Consider the following 22,096-nt stretch of genomic DNA (forward strand, 5'->3'; position numbering starts at 1 on the left):
TCAGATTCTAGTCTCGAGTCTAGACAATTGAATCCTTTTCGCCTCTTCCTCCAGTCCAGCGCGCGATTCCTTCTGGCGTGAAGAGGCTTGTATTCCGGACACGAATGTTGCAGTTGGTTAGTGTGGTGTAGTGTGTTGATTATTGATTTGTTTGTTGGATGAGCTGGATACTAGACAGGTAAGGTAGGGAATGCAAATAATGCTGTGTGCCGCTCAGGTCTGGAGCAGAGTGGTAGACGGCAAGATGAAGGATGATTGATTTTAGCTGTTAACACAAGATGGGAAGTTGAATGAAGATGTTTGTTGGCTGTACTCTGTATCCCCCTCTCATACCTGCCTCATTCTCATTGTTATCACTGCCACATCTACATCTACATCCACTCCCACTCTACAATGCAGCTGTAGCCCCAAAGCTATTTATTGTTCATTGCTCATGGCTCATTGCTCATGGCTTCCATCCCTTTCACAAGTCCATCCCTAGGTATCTCCATCTGCATCTCCATCTGCATCTCCATCTGCATCTGCATCTCCATCTCCAATTCATAACTCACACAACTCAGCACAACTCAACACAGCTCGCACAACTCGCACAACTACCCAACCGACGCACGTTCATACATCGTACAAGCTCCCTTAACCCACATTTCCGTTCCGCATTGCTTTGACCATGTCATATTATCCCATGCCATGCCATGATCCATCCCATGCTCGCCATACTCATGCTAATGCTTCAACACCTAGACATGCCAAATGACTGGTAGTCAGACAACCCATTCTCCACGAGGGATCGTGTACCTGAAACGTTAAAACATCAGATGGTTGAAACGGACAAATGATAGCTGACATGTTCCCTGTCAATATGGCAAGCGTGGCCCACTTGAAGCTACACAATAAACTGCGCGAGCTGCGCGGGCTGCGCTACGCCCTCTTGACCAGGGCGTTTACAAGACGGGAGTTTGTGTGATCTTGGTTTGTGATCTGGATTTGGGAAAAACGCCTAGCTTTCGTCTTTTGCGAATCAATTGGATGGACTGCCGGTACCTAGTTCAACAATTGGAATCATCTGGAGTGCGTGAGTGTCTTTCGTGCCAAATCCAAACGAAAAATGCAATCCGTCGAGAGAAGTTGCATGCCATTATCTTACCAACCCAGCACCAATGTGCATTACTCGTGATTTTAGCGCTCAGATAGTAGTGATGTCGGGGGATTTTCCTGATGAAGGAGTTCACTGTTGATCAGAAGGAGAACTCCAGCTCCGGGAAACTTTCCAACAGACTTTGCTTTGCTTTGCTTCACTTCACATCGCCATCTCATTGGGCGAATGATTCCTTTTTGCCCTCGGGGAAATACCTCAGCACCCATTGTACCCTTCTGTATGGCGTTTTCTCCATTTCTGGGTTGTTTCCTTTTTCCCATTATCGTCCAATCAGTCGCAATCAATGCCCGGTGAAAGCTTGGGCATCTCTGTAGACAAGGGGAACATTCCCTCTTAGGGCCTTTGGACTATGCTATAGTCGGGTTAAATCGTCTGCATGCAAAAATTCATCCATCTCCCCCCCTTAGCAGCAAGCAAGCATGCATGTTGGTTCTTTTGTGTCCCAGTCGTAATCCTGGTGACAAAAAAAGAAAAAAGAGGAATCCTGGTGAATGTGAAGCCGTCCATTCCAAAAGTTAAGTAAATGCTTGTTTGTTTGTATCTCTTGGTCTCGGTCGAAAAAAAGAGCAAAAGGAAAGAATTAGCTGACACTCATTTGCCTTTTACCCTTTACCCTTTACCCTTTACCCTTTTTACCCTTTACCTTTCCCATTTGACAACTCCCGTTTACCCAAAGTGGCCTTGTCATCTCTGGAATCCTTCCTTTCCTCCTACCTTCCCTTCTCTTCCCTTCTTTTGCCCAACACCTCTTAACCACCAAATTCATCGCAGGATCGATTAGATATCTTTCGATTTTTTATTAGAAAAAAGCGTCTTGCGGAAGTATACGTTCCTTCAAAGTTTGCCTTGAGAGCTGCATCTACAGATTGTTCGACACGTTCATTATCGACAAACCAGAAAGTCACACATCCCACGATCCCTCCCTTTCGAGCAACTTCGATCATTTGATGCGCTCAGAAATATAGAATTGGCTTTCTCAACTTCCAACATTCATTCTTGGATCCCACGGAAATACTGGGAAGACGTGTCCATCAGATACACATTCACTGCTTCTTTGCTATCACGCATCATCACCACAGATCAGAGTGATCAGTACATGTACAGATATTCACTTCAATATATCAACCCAGAATCAACCGTACCTGCCCTCAAGGAGTCACTTATTATTCCATATCGGCCCGCCTCGATCTTAGATTTGCGTCACAGAGTCATTCCTTCAAAATCCAGGTCATTCTTACAAAAGAGAACGTAGTCGTGCGACATACAGCACTGAAGCTTCTTTACTCTGAAAGCTTCAAAAAGTATTTCCTGTCCAACCAGAAATATTCCAGAAGCTCACCTGCAGGACACATCTGATCAATTACCAATCCTGTTCGATCAACCTCCTGCACTGATAAAGATTACCCGTCGGAAGATCTAATCCGGAATATCTTACCGGGGATCATATATACCCCCACCATATCACCTCCAGAAAGTAGTTGATCTTACCCGGGAGACAGATTCCGAATCTTCCATATCAGCAAATATGTCTCTCGCACGCGCATTTACAACTAGGAGGGCCAAGAAGCAGCTCGAAGTCGCCGCTCCCTCACCGACTGCCCAACGACCTATAACTCCAAAGTTCGCCCATGGTACTATTAAGCGTGCACAGATTTCGGCCCCAACTGAACTTCTCTCTACTACCAATATGTTGTCATACAATGCACCGGATCTCTACCCAAAGGATGCCAGTAAACGAATCGCATCAAGCAGCACGGCATCAACTCATTCCGGAGAAGAGTCAGATGCCTCGCGAATGACTAGCTCGACAAGTCTAACTTCTGCCGATACACTGTCAATTGAATCTCGTTCGCCAATAACTCCAGCAGGGGATCATCTCTCGGCATTCAACTTTGGCAAAAAATCGATTGAGATCGCATCTGGTGATGAAGCTCCTGGGATTCCAAGTAGAGCTCCTTCACATACCAAGAAGAATCACGAAATCATGTCTCGCAAAAACTCTGTTGCAAGATTGGCGTCACCAAAGAGCGCTACCACTGTTCGATCAACAATGCATATGTTCTCACCAAACGTCCAGGAAGCTGTTGCACCTGAACCACATCCTTTCGGTAAAGAACTTGCTCAGGTCACTGAGATTGCCGAGGAATATGGCATCACCAAGGAAACTATGGCTGTTGTCGATGAGGAAGAACAAGAGTTGATATCGAGAGGATTATTCAAATTCCGAGCCGAAGACTACATGAGTGAAATACAAGGACTATTTATGAGCGCTTTCGGCGAAGTCAAACCCACCATAGGACCGGTATGGATCTAGAATGAATGAGGCAGGCTTCTCTTTATTCTATGGCTTGACGCTACTCTTAAAAAATTCGATGTACATATTTTACAACCACTCGTCACTTGACGAACTTTCTTTACGTTCCTTTCACGATTATTACACATAATCTTTACATTACGTTTCTTTCGACTGTCACGGAAAACCGGGAGGAGGAGGAGTTTATTACGGCCTGGAATTTTCTTTTTTTTTAAAGGGGACAGGATAGGAGGGAAAGATGTTCGATTGGTCGGTCGATATTCATGGATTGGCTATATCCCGGAGTTTTTCTTTTAGGGCAAACTCCGACACATTCACTTGGGCTTATTTTCATTGAATTTCCTTTATCTATCACACACACTCTTTTTAAGAATATCATAGGATATTAATGCGTTGATCTGGATAGGATTTGGAGGTACTGGGAAATGGTACTCGTGTATTTTGAAAGGGGAGAGACGAGCGAAAAATGATGGAGGATGCGGATGGGGTTAAACTGAACCTTTAATTGCTAGTTACTAAGTAAAGGACAGACCATACATAAAGACAGCAATGTTTATCAAGATACCTCGGATTCTGATTGATATACAATTTCATGCTTGTTTGTGAAAGTTGTATTCGGGCCTTGTGATTTGAATGAACGGAAAATTTGCATGTGCAGGACATGATGTTTGATGTTGATGATTCCACTCGATATAATACTTATTATCACTATAGGCATGGATGGAATCTACAAGTTTCAACCATCGTTATGATGATCATTTATTACTCGCTATGTATATATATATAGATAGATAGATGGTTTTATGAATGAATTTACTATATCGATTTTGTGTGTATATATAGATATCATATCACCAGTACGATACGGTACTTGGAATGCAATTGCCGATATCACATTATGGATTATGGATTATGGATTATGGATTATGGATTATGGATTATGGATTATGGATTATGGATTATGGATTATGGACAGAGGAATAATTGTTCCCATCGGAATATACCACGGAGTATGGGAAGTGATGCGAAATCGTATGGGTTGTCGCAGAGTGTAGTGTAGACATGTAATATGGGATGGATGATATTGATCATATCGATAATCTATCTCACACGCGGCATTGACGTTGATCCTGGAGATTGGAGATGAAGGTATTTTGGAGATTGATTTGGTGGGTTATTTATATCTCGGGTTATCTTTGGAGGTTTGGAGGGAGGGGTGGAGTGGTTACTTTGTTTATTAGGTAGGAAGGGAGGTACTTTTTGTGTTGTTCATTCGTTCATGTGATGAGTGATGATGTATGATGCGATGTGATGTGATGAGATGAGATGTGATGTGATGAGATCAGATAAAGTTCGGTCTTTTTGGGTTTTGGTTTTCTCGGGGTTCTTGTTTGTTTTGGGGTGTTGGGTGATGTGAGGTAGGTAGTAGTGATGTATCTACCTACCTACCTACCTACCTACCTACCTAGTGTATTCCAAACGCAACGCAGCTGGCAATGAGATCATGGAGATCATTGAGATGAGATGAGATGAGATGAGCTTAGTTCGGATGAGCGCACGAAAAGGAAAGGATGGAGAAGTTTTTAATACGTGAGACAGCGGGTGTTTTGGATGGGTAAACGAATGAGTCTGGATCGACGGCTTGAGATGGGCGAATCTCGGGTCGTGTTTGATGTGTAGTTTATACGAAGGAGGGTTCTGTTTGTCGACTTTTATGATGGATGGGGATTTGTGCTTGCGGATGGATGTGTAATGCCTACGTATCTAATATATTACTCGAAAGAAGAGGGAAAGAAATGGCTGATGGAGGATTGTGTATGGCAAAGTTGTGTAACTGGTGCGTTTTGTTGCATGTCTGGATTTGGCACATCCTCTCTTCTTCGTGCAACCTCTCAACTTCAGACATGCAACAAAATTCCTGGTCACGTGCATTTTATGATTCGGCGGTGCTATTGGATGTTTGATGCCAGCTTATGTAATTGATGAGAAGCTTAAGACTAGTCATTTTAGCGTGGAAAGCTTGAGCAAGCTAAGAAAAAAAAAATCTTGTGGTAGGAATTGCAAAAATAACATCACAACCACAAAACAAATAATGAACAACAACTTTACCCCGCAATGCTGAACATTGATGGTAACGCCTTGCATATTTGAATGAGATGAGAATGACGAGGATATGATTAAGAGAAAGATGCTATTGAAGCCAAAGGGAAAATGATGGAATGCTTAAGAGAGATTGATCACTTACACCTATGGACAAGATGTCGCGATAGACCATCCTCAATGGGTATCACTTCCATTATTAACAGAGCAGCTCAATCCACACGTCATCACAAAGCCAGCAAATAACGATCTCAAGACTCAAACAATGCACTCGACCAATATCCCAACCTTCCGTAAGTTCTCTTTCTCCTATTTCTCAACCAACCAAACTAGCATCACCACAACAAAAAAACTACAATGATGAGATCAATACCCTCAAAATTATCTTTAGGAAGAGCCGTATGAGGTTGACATCCCTAACAAAAACACTCACGCTGGTATCCGTGTGGCATCGTCATATGCAGCGGGTATTGGGGTCGGTGTGGGATCGTTGACGGTGCTTTGAGTGTGGGGTTCTGAAGTTTCTTTTTCCATTATGGAATTTTGTGGTGGTGGTTTGGGAGGGACACCTGAATTTTTGTAGAATTCAAGCTAACTTTTTGCTGGAAGAATAGAAAGATATGATGAGGGTTGAGGAAAAAGTCGAGGAGTTCGAGTTGCTGGCATATTCCATGGCAATGCCGATGGCAGAATTGGGATGCGCTGGGGAATGGATGTTCCTGCTGTTACAGCAGTGGTATGACGTCCTTGACTCAACGACACGAGCTGGTGCATCCTGTGACTGATCGGCAATAATTAGTTGACACGCCACCTTTGATTGCAAACTTAATTGGCTCAACAATGAAGTACAATTAGATAGGTCTGCTCATTGGGTGCCATCTGCCAGTGTTGATGGTAGCAAAGTTGTATATCCTTCATGTTGTGCCGTCTAAGTGGCCAAGTGGCTACTTAACCTGTAGACAAGTATAATGCCAGTCTTTCCTCAAGGATCTTTAGCTGCATTAGACGTAACTCTTCCATAGACATAATACTAAACTTATGAATTCATTCCATCATCCAGATCCATGCCATGCTATGTTCAATATCTTGTCTGATAGAAACGATCTCGATGAATGTCGATCCATAAATATCCAAACTTATGTTCCCAGACAACTTGGAGTATTCATATTTTCCATGCGAACATGAAGCGTGCAGGGAAGGGAATTGTGGGAGGTACCAATCCACAGCTGCTATATCCATATCCCTGTTCATATCATACACATCAACCACTGTAAAAATATATATATATATATGAAGAGGCAGCTATGATCTATCACACAAACATAATACACTTTATACATTAGTAAAGGGGAGGGAGTGAGAGCGTAGCCTTCTCAAATTTGACAGAAATGTACAAATACATATAAGTAAGATCTTATTTAGATAGGGATAGGGTTAAGTAATCATGTTATGTAAAATGTGATATTATTTGTGTAGTGTAAAATGTGTAGTGTGTTATTTCGATTGGTTTGGTTCACTCTGTGTTTAGTTATTGGGGTGTTGTATTTGAGTAGAGGGAAAAAGGAAGATGAAGAATGATGGATTGATAAAAAAAGATAGAGAAGTAGAGACAGAGGAGTAGAAGAGGTAGAGGCAGTTTTGAAAAGAAAGAAAAAAAAGGACAAGGAAAGGAAAAGGGAAAGGGAAAGGGAGAGGGAAAAAAAATTAGATCAAAACGTTGATTGATTGATATATATATATATATATACAATTGGTAATTTGTAAGAGGAAATATGGATAGATAAATGGTTTTAATATCTGATTGATGGTTTGTAATTGATATAGGTAGATGTGGTATCTTCAAGTTGATAGGTGTAGAGGTATATAGTATCTTTAAATTAATGGATAATATAGAATTATACATAATATATGATATACAATCTACACCTACATCTACATCTAGACACAAAATATACAACAAACCCCTCTACAAAAACTCCACTCCACTCCACCCCACCCATTCCACCACCCTCTCCCCATTCCAAATTACCATCTTTCAAAAACCCCCAAATATTACACACCTCAATCATGCACACACACTTTCTCCAGCCGATCCCATACCTCCCCCCCTTTTTTTTTTCCATCACCCGCGTGATTTGTACAAGCATCAGCTAGCGAGGTATTGAAAAACCCACATCTCCTTTGAGATCTATAGTTCGTTCTCAATTCCGATTCCCTGATCTAATATTCTACTGCTTCCTTATCGCCCCCCCCCCCCCCCCCCCCCCCCCCCTTATTATTTTCTCGCTAAGTATACTTCGTATCTGATACCTCACACTTCACACTTCACACTTCATACTTCATACCATCACAAGTCCACACTCCTAATCATTCATCTTCCCCCTTCCCCAATCCAACTTGCCTAAAGAATATTCCAGACAAATACCACGGTAGATATACGATCCACCACAAAGGAACCAATAGGGGAGGGAATAAAGTCTGAGAAGTAATATTCAACATTTTGACTTGTAAGACTTGTATTTATATAATCCTAACAATGCACAAGATTGCACATATGAAGTAGGTGAAAAAATGCAAAGGGAGATTCAACTTCGAGAATGAGATAGTGAATAAATCCACATACTGATTCAAGTTGCAGAAATCTAGGATTAGGAATGATATAAAATTGTGAACAGTTTCTCTTCATTTTTGTACTAGTGATCATTTCCTTCCCTATTCTCTGGTAAAGGTACTACTTTAGCCACTATATACTCTCCGCAGTTTATGGTATTTATTCATCTTCCATAGAGATTCCCCTTTACAAGACTAATTAGGACGCTTCTCCGATCAAGTGCATGATCATACTAGCACTACTTATTATGCTTATAGGCTCTTTCCCTTTTCTCAAATCTCTAGATTTCTCAATCCAATAAGCTCATCCTTACTCCTTCGAACGCTTAGGAAAAGTTATTTGCGCACTCTCAACCGCTAAGACCCGAAAAAAATCGCTTACTGAATACCAACGAATAAAAAGCAACACAAAAACGAAAGAAAATCGAACCATCAGTCACCCAAGGGTCAATCCAAAATAAACATGGGTATTAGAAGCCACAAGTATGTTCCCAATCCGCTATCTCCAGAGACGCCGTTATTTGATTCACCTAGCACCTAGCTCGCTTTTTCCAGTAATACAAAATGATGTGTCCAGAAAACAAGTCATAGATCGTGTGCTCTATATGCAATGAGTGCGCACAACTATGACTAGAAATTAAATTTTGTGAACGAAAATTGGTGTGAAGTATGTACAAATACAATGAAAATTGTATATATATGTGTTAGATTGTGAAAGGGGGGGCGCAGATGCAAGTCGAAATTGCTTCCACGATAGGTATGATCTTGAGAGATCAATCTACACTGTGTTGTATGAGTGGCCGTGAATCGTAAAAGTTCGCATTGGAAATGAGTTGTGATACTACTAATATAGAAGCATACACTCGAAAAACAAGTGATTATTCGAAAAGAGTCGAACACTTTGGACATGCAACTCGTTGCAATGTCACCGTATGCGGAGTTGACCTCTTATCCGTAATTTTGATCATTGGCGGAGTCTGCTCATCCTGATCATGTGCGAACTCTCCCTTAAATTCTTTAGAGTATATCTTTTGCTTCGACTTCCCATTCTTGTTCTTCTTATCTTTGGATTTTGTTCCGTTGCTTGCCTCCTCACTTTGAGGATACTCCTCATAATATCGCTTAAGGAGGGCGTCTTCTACCAAACACCCCGAGTGATACAGAGTTTGGCAATCTCCATTATCACAAATATGCTCATACTCGCGTTTATCGGGGTTGTAATGACCACTGCAAATACAATAGACGGGCAAGTCCTGGAGGAAAAAAAAATTAGTCAAATATATATGATGCAGAGAGATAAAACTTACTGAAAGTCTTTGAGTAGCTTGACAGAATGTCTGGCGCCAGTAAAACTTGCTAGGATCTGGGTCAGATACTGCATAGTCACCAAGGTCCTCAGAAAAGCGCTCAACATCTATCTTTCCTGCCAAGGTCAATACATCTACAACATCCAGATAATTGCTCGCAATGAGCTCCGAATTGCCGTGGTATTTCCTCCGCCCGGAAGTTGTGGATGTCTCGCCCGCAGCTTTGGCAGTTGCTGGTAATTCTTCCGGCCAATACATCCAGGCAACCTAAAGCCAATCAGTCCAAGGCCTTTTCTACAAGAAGGGAAAAAAATATATATATTTACCAAGGCGTAGACGTGTTGCGGATCTTTAGCTCTAACTTGTAATATTCTTGCTACCCAGAAGTCCCTTGGTTGTGTGCCTGTTTCTGTCTTGCCCTTCACGTAAACGAATTGATTGTTTTTATAAGTATCGCCTTGGACTGCTTTGAATTAGAAGAAATTCAATAGCTAATGGTTGAATTGCACTTACTAATAAAGTTGTTATACTTCCTCATGGCTGTCCACTCCGCGTTTGGCATAACAGTGTAATGGTAATTAAGTTCGTCCTCCGGCGCATTGAAGCCTTGAAATGGTGATATATGTTCCTCTGCCAATTCTCTCAGTTCCGCGTTTTGTTTCGATTCCTTTGCTTTTTTGCTCAAGTCCATATGCGGGATCTTAATCTCGAAGGATATCGCTTCTTGAACAACGGCAGGAGAAGACATAGAGCCCGGCTCTGAAGACTCTGTCTTCACTCGTTTATTCGAAGATGAACTCGAGCCATTCAAACCATGTTTTGGCGCCATGGTAAACAGCGGGGTAGAGCTGCGAGGAATAAATTCACGAGTGTCGTGTATCGTGTATCGTTGAAAGTCGCGTGCGCGGGGACGTGAAGTTGATGTGCAAGTTGACTGCGAAGCAGATTCGGAGGTTTGTAAGAAGTATTGAAGCAGAGGTAGACTACTGGCAGATGTTGTAATATTTATCCCAAGTAGATTTAAGTGCAAATGATTGACCGAGGAGGGTTTTCGGATTTTCGCTGTAGGCAGAGAGTTGGAGAGGATGCCGAAGCTTTCGAGAGAGAGAGATAGCTACTTTTCGAGGTGCTTTTGAATGAGTGGAGATTATACGTGATCAAGATCTTGCTCCTCCTTTGGCGAAATCGAGTCGAGGCAGAACATACACTGCGCAGGATTTGGGATACGAGTCAACAATGGCTGGTTATTGCGATGATTGCACGAAATGGGTGTGGTTGAAGAGCTTCAAAGTTCAATCAAAACAATTGACAATTCTCCCAACTGTCAAGTGTTTATCAAAGTGGAAAGCGTAAATAAAGCGTTGCACAACAATTAAAAACGCTCTGATCAACCCATTTTATTGCCCAGTCAAAATTTACGTTAGGTCTTATAGATCTCATTGGCCGATTTGCTACATTTCCTTTTTTAACTGGGCGTTCAATAATTCAGAGGGGGCTCGACGTAAACAGAGCAACGATACTCGTAGCTTTTGAAACATTATCGACCCCCTTATGTGTCTATCTCACACCAGAGCTACCAAGACCATATTCGTGGATCACCAGAAACTTTTCTCACAACGATCAACTATCTACTATGTAAGATGGATGTTGTCAATATCAGATACTTCCCTAGCTAGTTGAGTCACTTATTGACGGTGCGAACGATTCACCAGTTTGCTTCATGGTTCCTTAGATACGTATTGCAAGCCAAAACATATCATTGGCACACTTTCTTTCTTAAAAACATCAAATTTCGAAAAAACCAAATCGAAAAACTCAATCCAATCCCACAAGTCAATCATCACTCGGGTATCATTTTATCCTCCCAGAAGAATGTCAAAACTCCTCTCCCCAACTTCGAAAATTATTAATGAAGTCCCCTCAAATCTAACCGGCGAAGAATCCTGAAAATCGCAGGTCAAGATGGGCCAAGACCTATTCTGCCAATCTCAGGGAATACCCTCTCCTTCAACCGCTCATTTCTCAGTAGCATGCGTCTTCTTCTTGAACAGCTTATTCTTCAACTTATCAGCCAATCCCACCGGATGCTGTGTACCTGGCTTGGTCGTATTAACCACATTGCCCTCTCCACCTCGTCCAAAATGCACAACCTCGCCATCGGTGCTAGGCCTCAATGCAGCATCTGGAATGCTATCCATATCGCTCCGTTTGGTAGCTGGGAGGCCAGGTGAACCGATGTTTGCAGCCCCGCCACGACCGACGCTAAATGCTCCGTCGCCGTGATCTCCTGCTGGTCCTTGACGGACAATTTCGCCATCAACATATCTATTGCGCCCATTAGTTTCTTTGTCGAAAAATTCCGCCTTATATTGGAACGCGAATGCTGAAAAATCCGCAATGGAAGAAAGGTGTTGCATACTGAGTGGAATCGGCTCCAATGTTTCCAGCGCCTGCTATGACGTTAGGATTTCCCTTATTGAAGTTGTTCAAGCAATACATACCTCCGCGACCGTGACTAACTTCGGGCTCGGCCATTGTGATAAATCTTGAATTTATTCTTGCGATTATGCTCCTTTGAATATGAGAGTCTGCGCTCAGTAAATAAGTAAGTATTGTGCTATGCGATCAAAGAAATGGGAATCCCGAGCAACATAAATATTGCGCAAAGGGATCCTTGGTCCCATCTCAGCCCACTTCCCACCCCGCAATCGGTCATATCACAAACATCAGTTCATTCGTTCCCTTTCGCGATTTGAAGGAGAGATTTGACATGGAGGTAAAACCAACATCACTTACTTTGAAAATATGAAATAAACAACTGCAGCAATGTTCGCACCAGAAATTTGAAGATGTGAAGAAAAGCAAGTCGAGTGAGAAACGAACCTTCGTTCAATTTTCAATCAATAACATGGAAATCACCAAGGCTATCTATCTACACGTGCTTTAATTAGGCTCCTATTTAGGTCTCCTCCGTTTCCGTTCCTTGATTAGCCTTCTTTTCCTTTCATCAAGCAAACATGGATAAGAAATGTATGGACGCAGTACGGACGGAATATCTAAACCTCAAATCCTATGATGTAATCTATTTTGGATTTCTCTGCCGCAGCATTGACAAGATCGAGTTAAGTTCTTAGCTGCCAAAGCGCAGGAACCATTATCCTGCCCATGGTTCATCACATATCCTATACCTACCCTTACCCGCGTTGACGCAGTACTACCTACCCAGGTATCTAGCACGGAGGACAACCTCGAATGCAATATTAGCAAAGACCTACTCGTAGATATCCAACAGTTACTTGTAATCGAGCTTATATCATCTCACCTAGCAATCAATCATCGCTCCACTCTTCCCCGGTCCTTATCTCTAGCCATGATGTGATGCGATATAGTGTCAAAGATAAGCCCAGTCCCACTACGCACTCGCCTATTCCAGGAGTCGTCCATCCCTCATTCAGAAGAGAAACAGTCGATTGCATGTGCAATGGGCCAATGAGACGGAGAAATGAGAAACCAAAGATGCGACGGAGAGTTTTGTTGCATGTCGGAGTGTGAGGTGTTATGTTATTGTATTTCATTGTATTTGAGAAGGGCGGAGGGCTTATCTCTCGACTGCATGAGAAAGCTGGTTGGCACTTGATGAGATTTCTCATTTGTGTGTGTGCAGGTGGGATGTAAGTAGGTAGGTGTCTCGATTTAGGTACGTAGCTAGACTCTTTTGATGAAATGATAGGGATCTATCTCGTTTTATCAAATAGTGGAGGATATCATGAGTCTATGGAAAAACCCTGGACATTTATCTCTATGGTCGATATGAGTGGAAGTGTCCATAGCTATGTACCAATCATAGTTCGAGTATTTTAGCTTGCACCTCACTCAAGTATGTAATCGAAAGCCGTATGAAAAGGGACAATGGAGGGTACGAATGAGTACTCTGTTAACTAATCGGCCAATGCACATGAGAATATAGTGAAAGAACCACAGTGATTACTCGAAACAATGGAAAGATTCCTACTTGTTTGCACATCGCAATCTAAGATGCCATTCCATGATTCGACATGCTCCTGTAACATTTTACTACCGAAGGCATGTAGAATGATGAGACGTGAAACAAAAGTGTGAAATCGCATGCCATTTTGCATTGCATATATGTTACATGGTCTTGTATGAAAAAGATCATATTATTTACCAGATATGCAGCAAAAGCTTCGATGGTAGATTATTGGTATTTCAAGAATTTTCAAAGTCTAGAAATAAATACAAGATAGAGAGATCGGGAGCAGATATGCATCTTTAACGTCATTTTTTTTTAAAAAAAAATTACATAGTGACATTTCATCATTTGTTCATATGTGGTCTCGAATAGTTTATGTTAAAATAATTGATTTAGCTCTTCGTTGGAAATATATAAAGCCTATCTTTGCCTGATAGCCAGACTAAATGTTGAGTTCTCAGTATACTCCAAACCCTTTATCAAGTTAACATCAGCATCATCATCAGCCATCTCCTCTGTCTCGTTCATAGCATCAGCCTCGACAGCCTCCTCCCCCACACCACGCGCAGCGCTCGACTTGGCCATGTTTTCGTCTGTTGCAGTCGACAACCCCTATACATTTATGTTATCAGCACATCTATCACACAGGCATCGATGACTAATGTCATAGATAAAACTTGCCCTCTCCCTGGCGTTCTGAGATTCTGCCAGGAGTCGCTTCTCTGCTTTCTTGGCTGCTCGCTTCCGCGCCCCTTTGCTGTTATCTCTCCTCTTTGCTGCCTCTTCCGGATGTTCTGCGTCCCATCTAAGTTTTGCATCGGCTATCTCCCTACGTCCCGCCCTCTGCGCATCTCTTACTATCTTACTTTCCTTCCGCAACTGAATTTTCTTAATCTTCTCAATCTTCTTCTCCTTATTACGAGCTTGGGCTTCAGCAGCTTGCCTCCTGCCTTTCTCCGTCTGGGTCCACTTAATCACCCTTCGCTTTTTCTCATCCTCTGCTCCTGGTCCTGTCAAATGTTTTAAACTCTCCAACAGCTCCTCGCACTGTGTATGGAGTTAGTATGGGGTTATGATCGTGTTGTCATGCGCTACAATGAATTAGGAGATAGCACTCACGGTCATGTTTTGGTTGAACCGCACTTTCGAGTACCTAGCTTCCCAGTCATTTTCACTATTTTCTTCTCTAACTCCCGCCGTGGCTTGTTTTTCATCTTCAGCTCCTAACATGGTCGAGCCTTCTTTTTTGACTTCCATCATCATAGCGACTGCAATTGCGGTATGAGAAGCGCTATGATGCTGTGATGGAGTTGAGATTGGGTGTGGTGGGGGAAACTGTTTGTTTGTCGGAAAGGGGAGAAGAAATTATTTGGAGCGTCAAGTCGACTATATGGATGCAAAATTTATCCAAATTCACTCTTCATCTACCCAACAAGGTAGATCTTCTGCAATATTTAATAGGCTATCAACTTCAATTCTGTGACTGAGACTGGGCGAATATAAGCATCATCGGACAATGGTCCAAGTCTGAATCTTAAAAATGGGATCGACATTTTCGAATTGTAGGTAGTCGTTTGCATTTCCGAAGCAATACAATATGTAACAATGGTAATATTGGGCAATTGTACTCAGCAATCCCAATTTCCCTTCTCATGCTTACCTGGGACGTAACAAAATAGTGAACGTATTTCAAAGAAAATGACCCCTACTTGCGGTAAGTAGTTTCTCAATCTTCAGCTTTAGAAAATAGCGGGAGATTTCCACCAACATATTATCCTGTTCAATAGATGGCTTCCCACACAGCGAGCCAAAGCTGGGAGTTGCTTGCCAGTACAACAGTGATGCTACACCAACATACCAACGCTCATGGGGGGCGTTTAAGATTTCATATCATGCCACAGGAGGCCCTTGAAGTATGTCGAAGAACTGTCTCAGAACATTCCATATCTTGTATCATGCTATGCTATTGCATGTGGGAGAACTTTCTCGGCGAATCTCTTGGATTCGAATAGCAAAGCAGTACCTTGTATCCTGAACAAGGAATATGTGAGAAATGCCCGTCTGTATGTAGATAGAATCTACTATACAATTCTTGCATTTGGATAGTACTTTATATATGAGTAAGGACACATGGGTATAACTAGGCCAGCAGTAGTGCATGTATAACGAATGTGCTGTGTATCAATTTTTTGAGTTTATCCTACTCGTAGCTCCCGTGCTCCCTCTTAAGTCCGTCGGAGAAAACAGGTACAAGCTCCTTTCAAACCCACACTATTTTCAAAGACGTTAGAGCCCATTCTAGATCAGGCTCCCAGGCTTCAACAAATTTATTTCGCACCCCGCAGATTTGGTTACCTTTAATCATCTTGAGCTTCTTTTCAAACTGCAAGTCCTTTCACTTGCGCTTACCTTAAAAGCTTCATCAAGCAACGAAAGACTCCCCAGATGCTACATGACCAGCTTGAGGTCATTGTTGAATCTTGGGGACGTCAGTCGTGAATTCAAGCTCAAGTAGAAAAGCTTGTTGCGACTGAATGAATATTACGAACATGGCACCAGCAAACGGCGCGTCAAAAGTCATGCAGAATCGCCCAAGGCCTGCAGTTGCGGTTCCGAGAGGCATTGTTCCTGCTCTGCCCCTTTCCTATGGTAAGCTACAGCAAAAGAAATTACCTACTAGAGAAAAGGCGAAGGAAGTCGTACCCCCATCCTCGACGGTCCCAGCGGTCCAAGAACCCATTACATCGATTTCAGCTATCGATACACCTTCCGCGCATATCGATGAGCCTCTTCCAAAAGACAAAGCGTTGGAGGCGACAAATGAATCTCCCAAGTTTGCCCCCGCAGCAGCTGCCGGTACGCCGTCTACTTCTGAATCGTTGGATGGATTCAGTTCTACTGAGTGCGGTGTTACGAATGGTTCTGGTTCTACTGAGCGAAGTTCTACTGAACGAGAGGGTGATGAGAATTTGGTCAATGTGAATGAAGCAAAGGGTGAGATATGAAAATTCACTTTCAGCCTCGCCATTTCTGCCAACCCAAAATATTGTGCTGGTCGCTAAATATTTTCTTTTTTGCAGCAGACAACCCTCAAGAGGAAAAGCACTCTGCTCCATCCGAAACTCAATCTACTACATCGAGATCAACATACCAATTGCCTCCACCCTTTGTTCCAGCCAGCAATCAATCTACGATGTCCTCCGAGTCGGCACAATTTCCGCAGCAGGTCCCGTTCAATGGTCAACATCCAATGCACCACACTCATCCCAGCATTTCAAACCCGATCTTTGGTGGATATCCCGATTCCAATCATTCGTCACCAGCTCCTCCTTCGAGCGCTGGAAATATTCCACCCTATGGTTACGCACAGCAAGGTGGTGCGCGCCATGGTCCTCATCTCTCAAGCAGCGGCCATCAACACCACATGTCGAATGGGTTTTCACCAATGACTCCCGCATTCCCGCCAGGATATTATCACCATCAAGACGGTTTTCAGGTTCCTCCGCCTGATGACTTCCTTCGCAAACAAATGCAACCGTTTGTTCCACAAGAAGGTTACTCCCCAACTGGTGCTCCCCAAATTGTTGAGAGTCCTCGGTTCAACGGTTTTGATCCAGCCGCTAAACACAACATCCATGGATTTCGAACATCGATGCAGGACCAGGAGAACGGTCTGGGCCCCCATTATGGACATCATCCATCTCCGCTTCCACCAATGGGACCACCACCTTATCGCGGCGTCGTCGGTTACCCGCGCAAAGAAGAAATTCCATGGGCAGGCGGCAACCGTCGAGATCTTTGGTTTCACCTTCGTGAGCAATTCGCACAACCAGAATTTTCTGATTGCGTTCTTGAGCTACGCTACTCTGATGACCGAGCAGCTCCTCTTCGAATTAGTGGTCATAGATTGATCTTGGCTCGCAGTTTCATTTTGAAAGGTCTCATTACATCTGGAGCTAGCGCAAATTGTGAATCGCCTTCACCTATTCAGAACATCTTGATCGAGTCAGATGACCGTTACTTGCGATCTGATGCATTTTCATTAGCGGTACGATATTTATATGGCGGACCTATATTGGACTTGGATGCAATGGCCCGCTTTCCAGCTCCATACATTGGATCGGCCCCCATGCCATTAACCCCAGCTGAACGTTTCAATTTCACGCTTGGCTATATAGCATCAGGGGTTGTCCTTCAAATTCCTCAAATTTGGAAGACTGGCTGCACCATTGCGAGCCAACTCATTACCTGGGACACAGTCGAAAAGGCTCTTGAATTTGCTCTCGAAGGAGGTATTGATGGATCGTGGAACTCAGGAAATCCAGATGTCAATGACATAGTCGGCAGAAGTACTTATACTCCATGCGCTAACGTCATCATTTCCAATATAATCAACTTCATCATCCTGTCCTTCCCTCCTAACTTCGAATTGAATACGACAGTTTCAGACATTCATTTCAACTCTAGAATACCGCATGTACCTGATCACCGACCCACAAACTCACGACTGAGCTCTATTAAGTTCGGTGACCACCCTACAGAAGAGAGTCTTCGCTCCCCTTCCTCGGATTCCATTACTCTCACGCTGTCAAGGTTATTACTCAACTTGCCATTTGGTCTCTTGAAGCATGTATTAGAAACAGGAAATATGGGTGTTATTCATGGCCATGCAACCCATTTACTTCGACGAAAAGTCATGCATCCCGTCATTGTGGAGCGTGAGAAGAGAAGACAGAGAGCTCTCGCTAGTAAAATACCTGACGAGGAGCGAATCAAAAATGGACGTCAATGGAATGCCGTCGGCTGGAAAGAGGCGGTCCTTCCGTTTGATGACAATCGTAACGAAGAAGTTCCATGTTTGAGAAAGACTTGGGTCGGTTTCACAAATACTGAAAGCAAGTAACCTTGGTTCACTGAAGAACTTCCGAGATGGGCTTTTTGTATTTGATCATTAAAAGGGTGCTTTGGCGTTGGATTGGTTCAGCGGTTTCGAGGGCAAATGAGATATATCTTTGCATAAAAAATGGGCGGACGGGACTCGTGGTCATCTCTTCTGGCCTACCTATTTCCTTGAGACTTGAGACATTTGCTTGTCTTGCTTTCGGTTGCTAGGTGAAAATAATCAATTTTACGAAAACGTTTTACGGTGGTAATGAGATACGTATGGCACGAATCATCAAACTACAAAATAGTTGATGAATAAATAAATAAAAAAAGAACTTTATACCTTTGAACTCTTTAAATGTGCTGCCATTGATTCTGGGAGTATAAGAACTCTATTATGATATATCAACTACCATGATTGAGAGCCATCTCAGGAAGCAAATTGTCCAGTATGTGAATGTCATAATACATCAACCATCATGTTTGGCGACCCTGTGAGGAGCACACCAAATATGATGCACATTGCTAAACTGATAAAAGTACTGAGTAGATATGATTAAATTGATGAACTCTGTAGACCATACAGCGAAAGGGACTGGTGTTTGCCATCGCCACAATAATAAATATCTCATTCAACATCGAGAGATGTAAATGGTAAAGATAAATTAAAAAAGGTCCCTTTCTCATGAAGTTTGACGAAGGTACTGGATTTCAATGTACTGTATCATTATCTCAAAGGATTGAGGAAGGAAGTGAAGGGCAATGATTAATAAAAGAGGGCCTAACAAGGATTGATGAGAAAAAAATTACATCACGTGCCACACTAATTTTGGAAAATTCGGTTGTGGGATTGTTTGCCCTAAATTTTTCGAACGCAAGTCCAATACTGCGATTCCGACATCTCGAATTTTGAAGACGACGACCAACGACAACTTGATTGCAATCCGACAAAATGGCGATCAAGCACAACCAGCAAATTGCCCACAACCGTACGTCCTCTCTGCAGATCAATTAGGACAATTACAAAGATGCTGATTATGGATAGATTTCCGAAAGGATTGGCAAAGACGAGTTAGAGTTCACTTCGACCAGGTAAACCACGCGCAAACGAAATGCAAAAACCTCTGGAATCGAATCTAACAATGTAAATAGCCTGGCCGAAAACTCAGACGCCGCAATGCTCGTCTCGCAAAGACTGCAGCTGTCGCCCCACGCCCAATCGACTTGTTGAGACCTGTTGTCAGATGCCCAACCATCAAGTACAACAGACGTGTACGAGCTGGCCGTGGTTTCACCCTCGCCGAATTGAAGGTGAGATAGATTGGAAATTTTCGGTTCCGTGGGAATATTATTCTGATGTTATTATAGGAGGCACAAATCCCCCGCAAGCTCGCCCCAACCATCGGTATCTCCGTTGATGCCCGCCGTCAAAACCTCTCCGTCGAGTCCCTCAAGGCCAACGTCGACCGTCTCAAGTCCTTCCGTGCCCGCCTTATCCTCTTCCCACGCAAACTCGGTCAACCCAAGAAGGGTGACTCCACCAAGGAGGAAGTCGCTGCTCTCAAGGAGACCAGCAGCCGTGTCAAGAACGCTCTCCCAATCTCCACTGTTGAGGGTGGATTCTCAGAGATCAACAAGAGCGATATGCCAAAACCAGTTGAGGGAGGTGCATACAGAAAGTTGCGCGTTGCAAGAAGTGATGCTAGATTGGCCGGAAAGCGTGAGAAGAGAGCAAAGGACGCAGCTGATGAGGCCGCTGCTGCCAAGAAATAAATGGCATGAATGGTTCATGGGTCTGTTTTATATTCTTGCGGGGTGTGATGGATGGATGTGGGCTACAAGAGCGGTTCAAAAAAACTGCATAGGTGTACTCTCATGAATTCAACGGCTATTGCACAAAACTAATGAATTTTTCAATACTATGTTTTGCATGTGAAGGTGGTGCTTTTGGCTGTGAATATACGTTTTATTTGGATGTTCGAGTGAACTATCTTTTCTGCAAGCAAAAGCATGTCTCAATAGCAATTTCAGATGCTGTTCTACTGATTACGATTTCAGACTAGCGATTTCGAAACCTCACCGCGGCTATTCATCGCGCATTACGAACTGGATACAAGATGCAAGTTTACTGGAGACCGAAAACATAGGCTTTAGAACGTGTGATTCTTACCCGGATTTTAAAGCCGCTGGACAGTCTTACATTCATGATTTACTTCGGCCTTTTTTTTTCACATATCGAAGAGTGGTCCATTCGTAGATTCACTATCAACTAGAAATCCTAGCAACCTATCTCTCTGTCCGAATCTTTTGTGTCTGATATGAAGATAGAAGCTTCACTCTGCGGCCTCGCGATAATCACTGCCTCGTCTCGCCTTTAGCCCACCCTATCATCCCCTTGACCTTACCTTCAGCCTCTTAGATTTCGTCGGCGAAATTGGTAATGATATGTGGGCTTTTGAATCACCTTGGGACTTTCTGTTTGAAAACCATCGGTCATAATGCATGTTCAGGTGGATCTCGATATCCTTCCCTTAACATGGTAACTCTATCGAGAATGAATCTCGAATTGCTTTGCCATGCAATTCTGTAGTATATGAGGAATACTTTACTCTAAAGTACAACTACTTTGGATTGAAAGCTTCTTGTTTCTTCAAATCAAGTCTCTAAAGACATTAAATTGACGACAAATTTCATTAAGTTGGCACGGTACATTATAAGCTGTTCGGTTCAAGAGGGGGTGAAAGATGGCAAGGTTGGACATTGAAAGCTGTGAATACGAAATAGTTGAATCGCACGATGTCTCACTCGCTAGCTTAAACTGATTTGCCTTCACGTATCAAGATGTAAATTTCTTCTCGGCGGACTTCTGCTCCTAAATGCCTTGATTAACGACACCTCAGAACTTCCACTGCGCAATTCAGGAGAATTCGGCAGCAGAGCAGCAAGCACAACATTAGCGTTAATGCCAATCGTTCCACCGACAAACACAATCCTTCGACACCACTCTCGATACTCATTGCAACGGAACAGCTCGCATATTTGCAGTGATTTTACATGTCAGGTGGCCCAAGAGAATGAATTTACAAGCTGTTTGTGCCAACTATTTTTGGAAAGGTCTACCTGGGAGCAAGTGACGGGGTATGCATCCCAGTGCTGTGCCGTGGTATGATATTGGTTAGGAGGAAGCATTTCAATGGTTACTAGCATAGTTGAAAGACAGCCAGCATGTGTCGCCGCGTTGACTTCTTCCCACAATCTCAAGAGCAGTCACTGGCTATCCACTGGAGTTGCTAATACAATCATGGACTAAAAGATCAAACAATGAATATCGCTTACGCGCGATGTCCAGTCTCACTTCCTGCCTTACTTTCAATGTGTTCCTACGAGAAATTTAAACTCGCCGACCATTAGCTTGCAATGCTGCCGACGCGTGCAGAAACCGACTGGGGCATCTTCCACGAGGTGTACGTCTCATACCGATGTGAGGTTGAAATGGTTATATTGCAACCCCTTGTATTGTACCCCAGTGCTGTCATTGGTTCCACTCAGCGATTTGAAACGAATATACTCGATCAACTACTCGCTTTAACGATGGATGTCTCCATAATTTCCAGAATGGTATGTAGTGACGGGTTCCCACATAAAATCGCTTAACATGTCGTTGAGATGAACGCTTGGCATCTTCGCAATTTTCTACATGCTATTCTATTTCGTGATGTGGAAAATGATCCATC

The 22,096-nt window shown here is 43.0% G+C and overlaps 6 protein-coding genes across 7 annotated transcripts; 3 read left to right on the plus strand and 3 right to left on the minus strand.

Annotated features, from left to right (window-relative positions):
- Nucleotides 1–1,584: 1,584 nt before the first annotated feature.
- On the plus strand, nucleotides 1,585–4,228 carry BCIN_06g03300 (hypothetical protein). The gene has a single exon (XM_024693452.1). It carries the CDS (start codon nucleotides 2,682–2,684, stop codon nucleotides 3,468–3,470), a length of 789 nt encoding a protein of 262 aa, XP_024549238.1. The 5' UTR covers nucleotides 1,585–2,681; the 3' UTR covers nucleotides 3,471–4,228.
- Nucleotides 4,229–8,225: 3,997 nt separating this feature from the next.
- BCIN_06g03310 (hypothetical protein) lies at nucleotides 8,226–10,824 on the minus strand. Its single transcript, XM_001556145.2, has 4 exons — nucleotides 10,001–10,824; nucleotides 9,814–9,950; nucleotides 9,488–9,754; nucleotides 8,226–9,433 (listed from the first exon to the last, which is right to left on the minus strand). The coding sequence occupies exons 1-4, from the start codon at nucleotides 10,314–10,316 to the stop codon at nucleotides 9,059–9,061; spliced, it is 1,095 nt and encodes a 364-aa protein (XP_001556195.2). The 5' UTR covers nucleotides 10,317–10,824; the 3' UTR covers nucleotides 8,226–9,058.
- Nucleotides 10,825–10,957: 133 nt separating this feature from the next.
- On the minus strand, nucleotides 10,958–12,423 carry BCIN_06g03320 (hypothetical protein). 2 transcript variants are annotated; one of them, XM_024693453.1, is made up of 4 exons: nucleotides 12,284–12,423; nucleotides 11,989–12,075; nucleotides 11,907–11,937; nucleotides 10,958–11,812 (listed from the first exon to the last, which is right to left on the minus strand). In XM_024693453.1, exons 2-4 carry the CDS (start codon nucleotides 12,020–12,022, stop codon nucleotides 11,503–11,505), a joined length of 375 nt encoding a protein of 124 aa, XP_024549240.1. In that variant the 5' UTR covers nucleotides 12,023–12,075; nucleotides 12,284–12,423; the 3' UTR covers nucleotides 10,958–11,502. The 2 variants fall into 2 exon arrangements, with proteins under 2 accessions (XP_024549240.1, XP_024549239.1); XM_024693454.1 differs by lacking the exon at nucleotides 12,284–12,423 and having other exon boundaries at nucleotides 11,989–12,271.
- Nucleotides 12,424–13,862: 1,439 nt separating this feature from the next.
- BCIN_06g03330 (hypothetical protein) lies at nucleotides 13,863–15,062 on the minus strand. The gene is made up of 3 exons (XM_024693455.1): nucleotides 14,598–15,062; nucleotides 14,160–14,525; nucleotides 13,863–14,090 (listed from the first exon to the last, which is right to left on the minus strand). Exons 1-3 carry the CDS (start codon nucleotides 14,739–14,741, stop codon nucleotides 13,899–13,901), a joined length of 702 nt encoding a protein of 233 aa, XP_024549241.1. The 5' UTR covers nucleotides 14,742–15,062; the 3' UTR covers nucleotides 13,863–13,898.
- Nucleotides 15,063–15,645: 583 nt separating this feature from the next.
- BCIN_06g03340 (hypothetical protein) lies at nucleotides 15,646–18,688 on the plus strand. The gene is made up of 2 exons (XM_024693456.1): nucleotides 15,646–16,472; nucleotides 16,559–18,688. Exons 1-2 carry the CDS (start codon nucleotides 16,013–16,015, stop codon nucleotides 18,379–18,381), a joined length of 2,283 nt encoding a protein of 760 aa, XP_024549242.1. The 5' UTR covers nucleotides 15,646–16,012; the 3' UTR covers nucleotides 18,382–18,688.
- A 520-nt stretch (nucleotides 18,689–19,208) lies between these two features.
- BCIN_06g03350 (hypothetical protein) lies at nucleotides 19,209–20,293 on the plus strand. Its single transcript, XM_001556140.2, has 4 exons — nucleotides 19,209–19,351; nucleotides 19,408–19,454; nucleotides 19,515–19,673; nucleotides 19,731–20,293. Exons 1-4 carry the CDS (start codon nucleotides 19,315–19,317, stop codon nucleotides 20,133–20,135), a joined length of 648 nt encoding a protein of 215 aa, XP_001556190.1. The 5' UTR covers nucleotides 19,209–19,314; the 3' UTR covers nucleotides 20,136–20,293.
- The last annotated feature ends 1,803 nt before the right edge of the window (nucleotides 20,294–22,096 follow it).

The sequence above is a fragment of the Botrytis cinerea genome, chromosome 6 (assembly GCF_000143535.2).
Source record: "Botrytis cinerea B05.10 chromosome 6, complete sequence".
Classification (NCBI taxonomy): Eukaryota; Fungi; Ascomycota; class Leotiomycetes; order Helotiales; family Sclerotiniaceae; genus Botrytis; species Botrytis cinerea.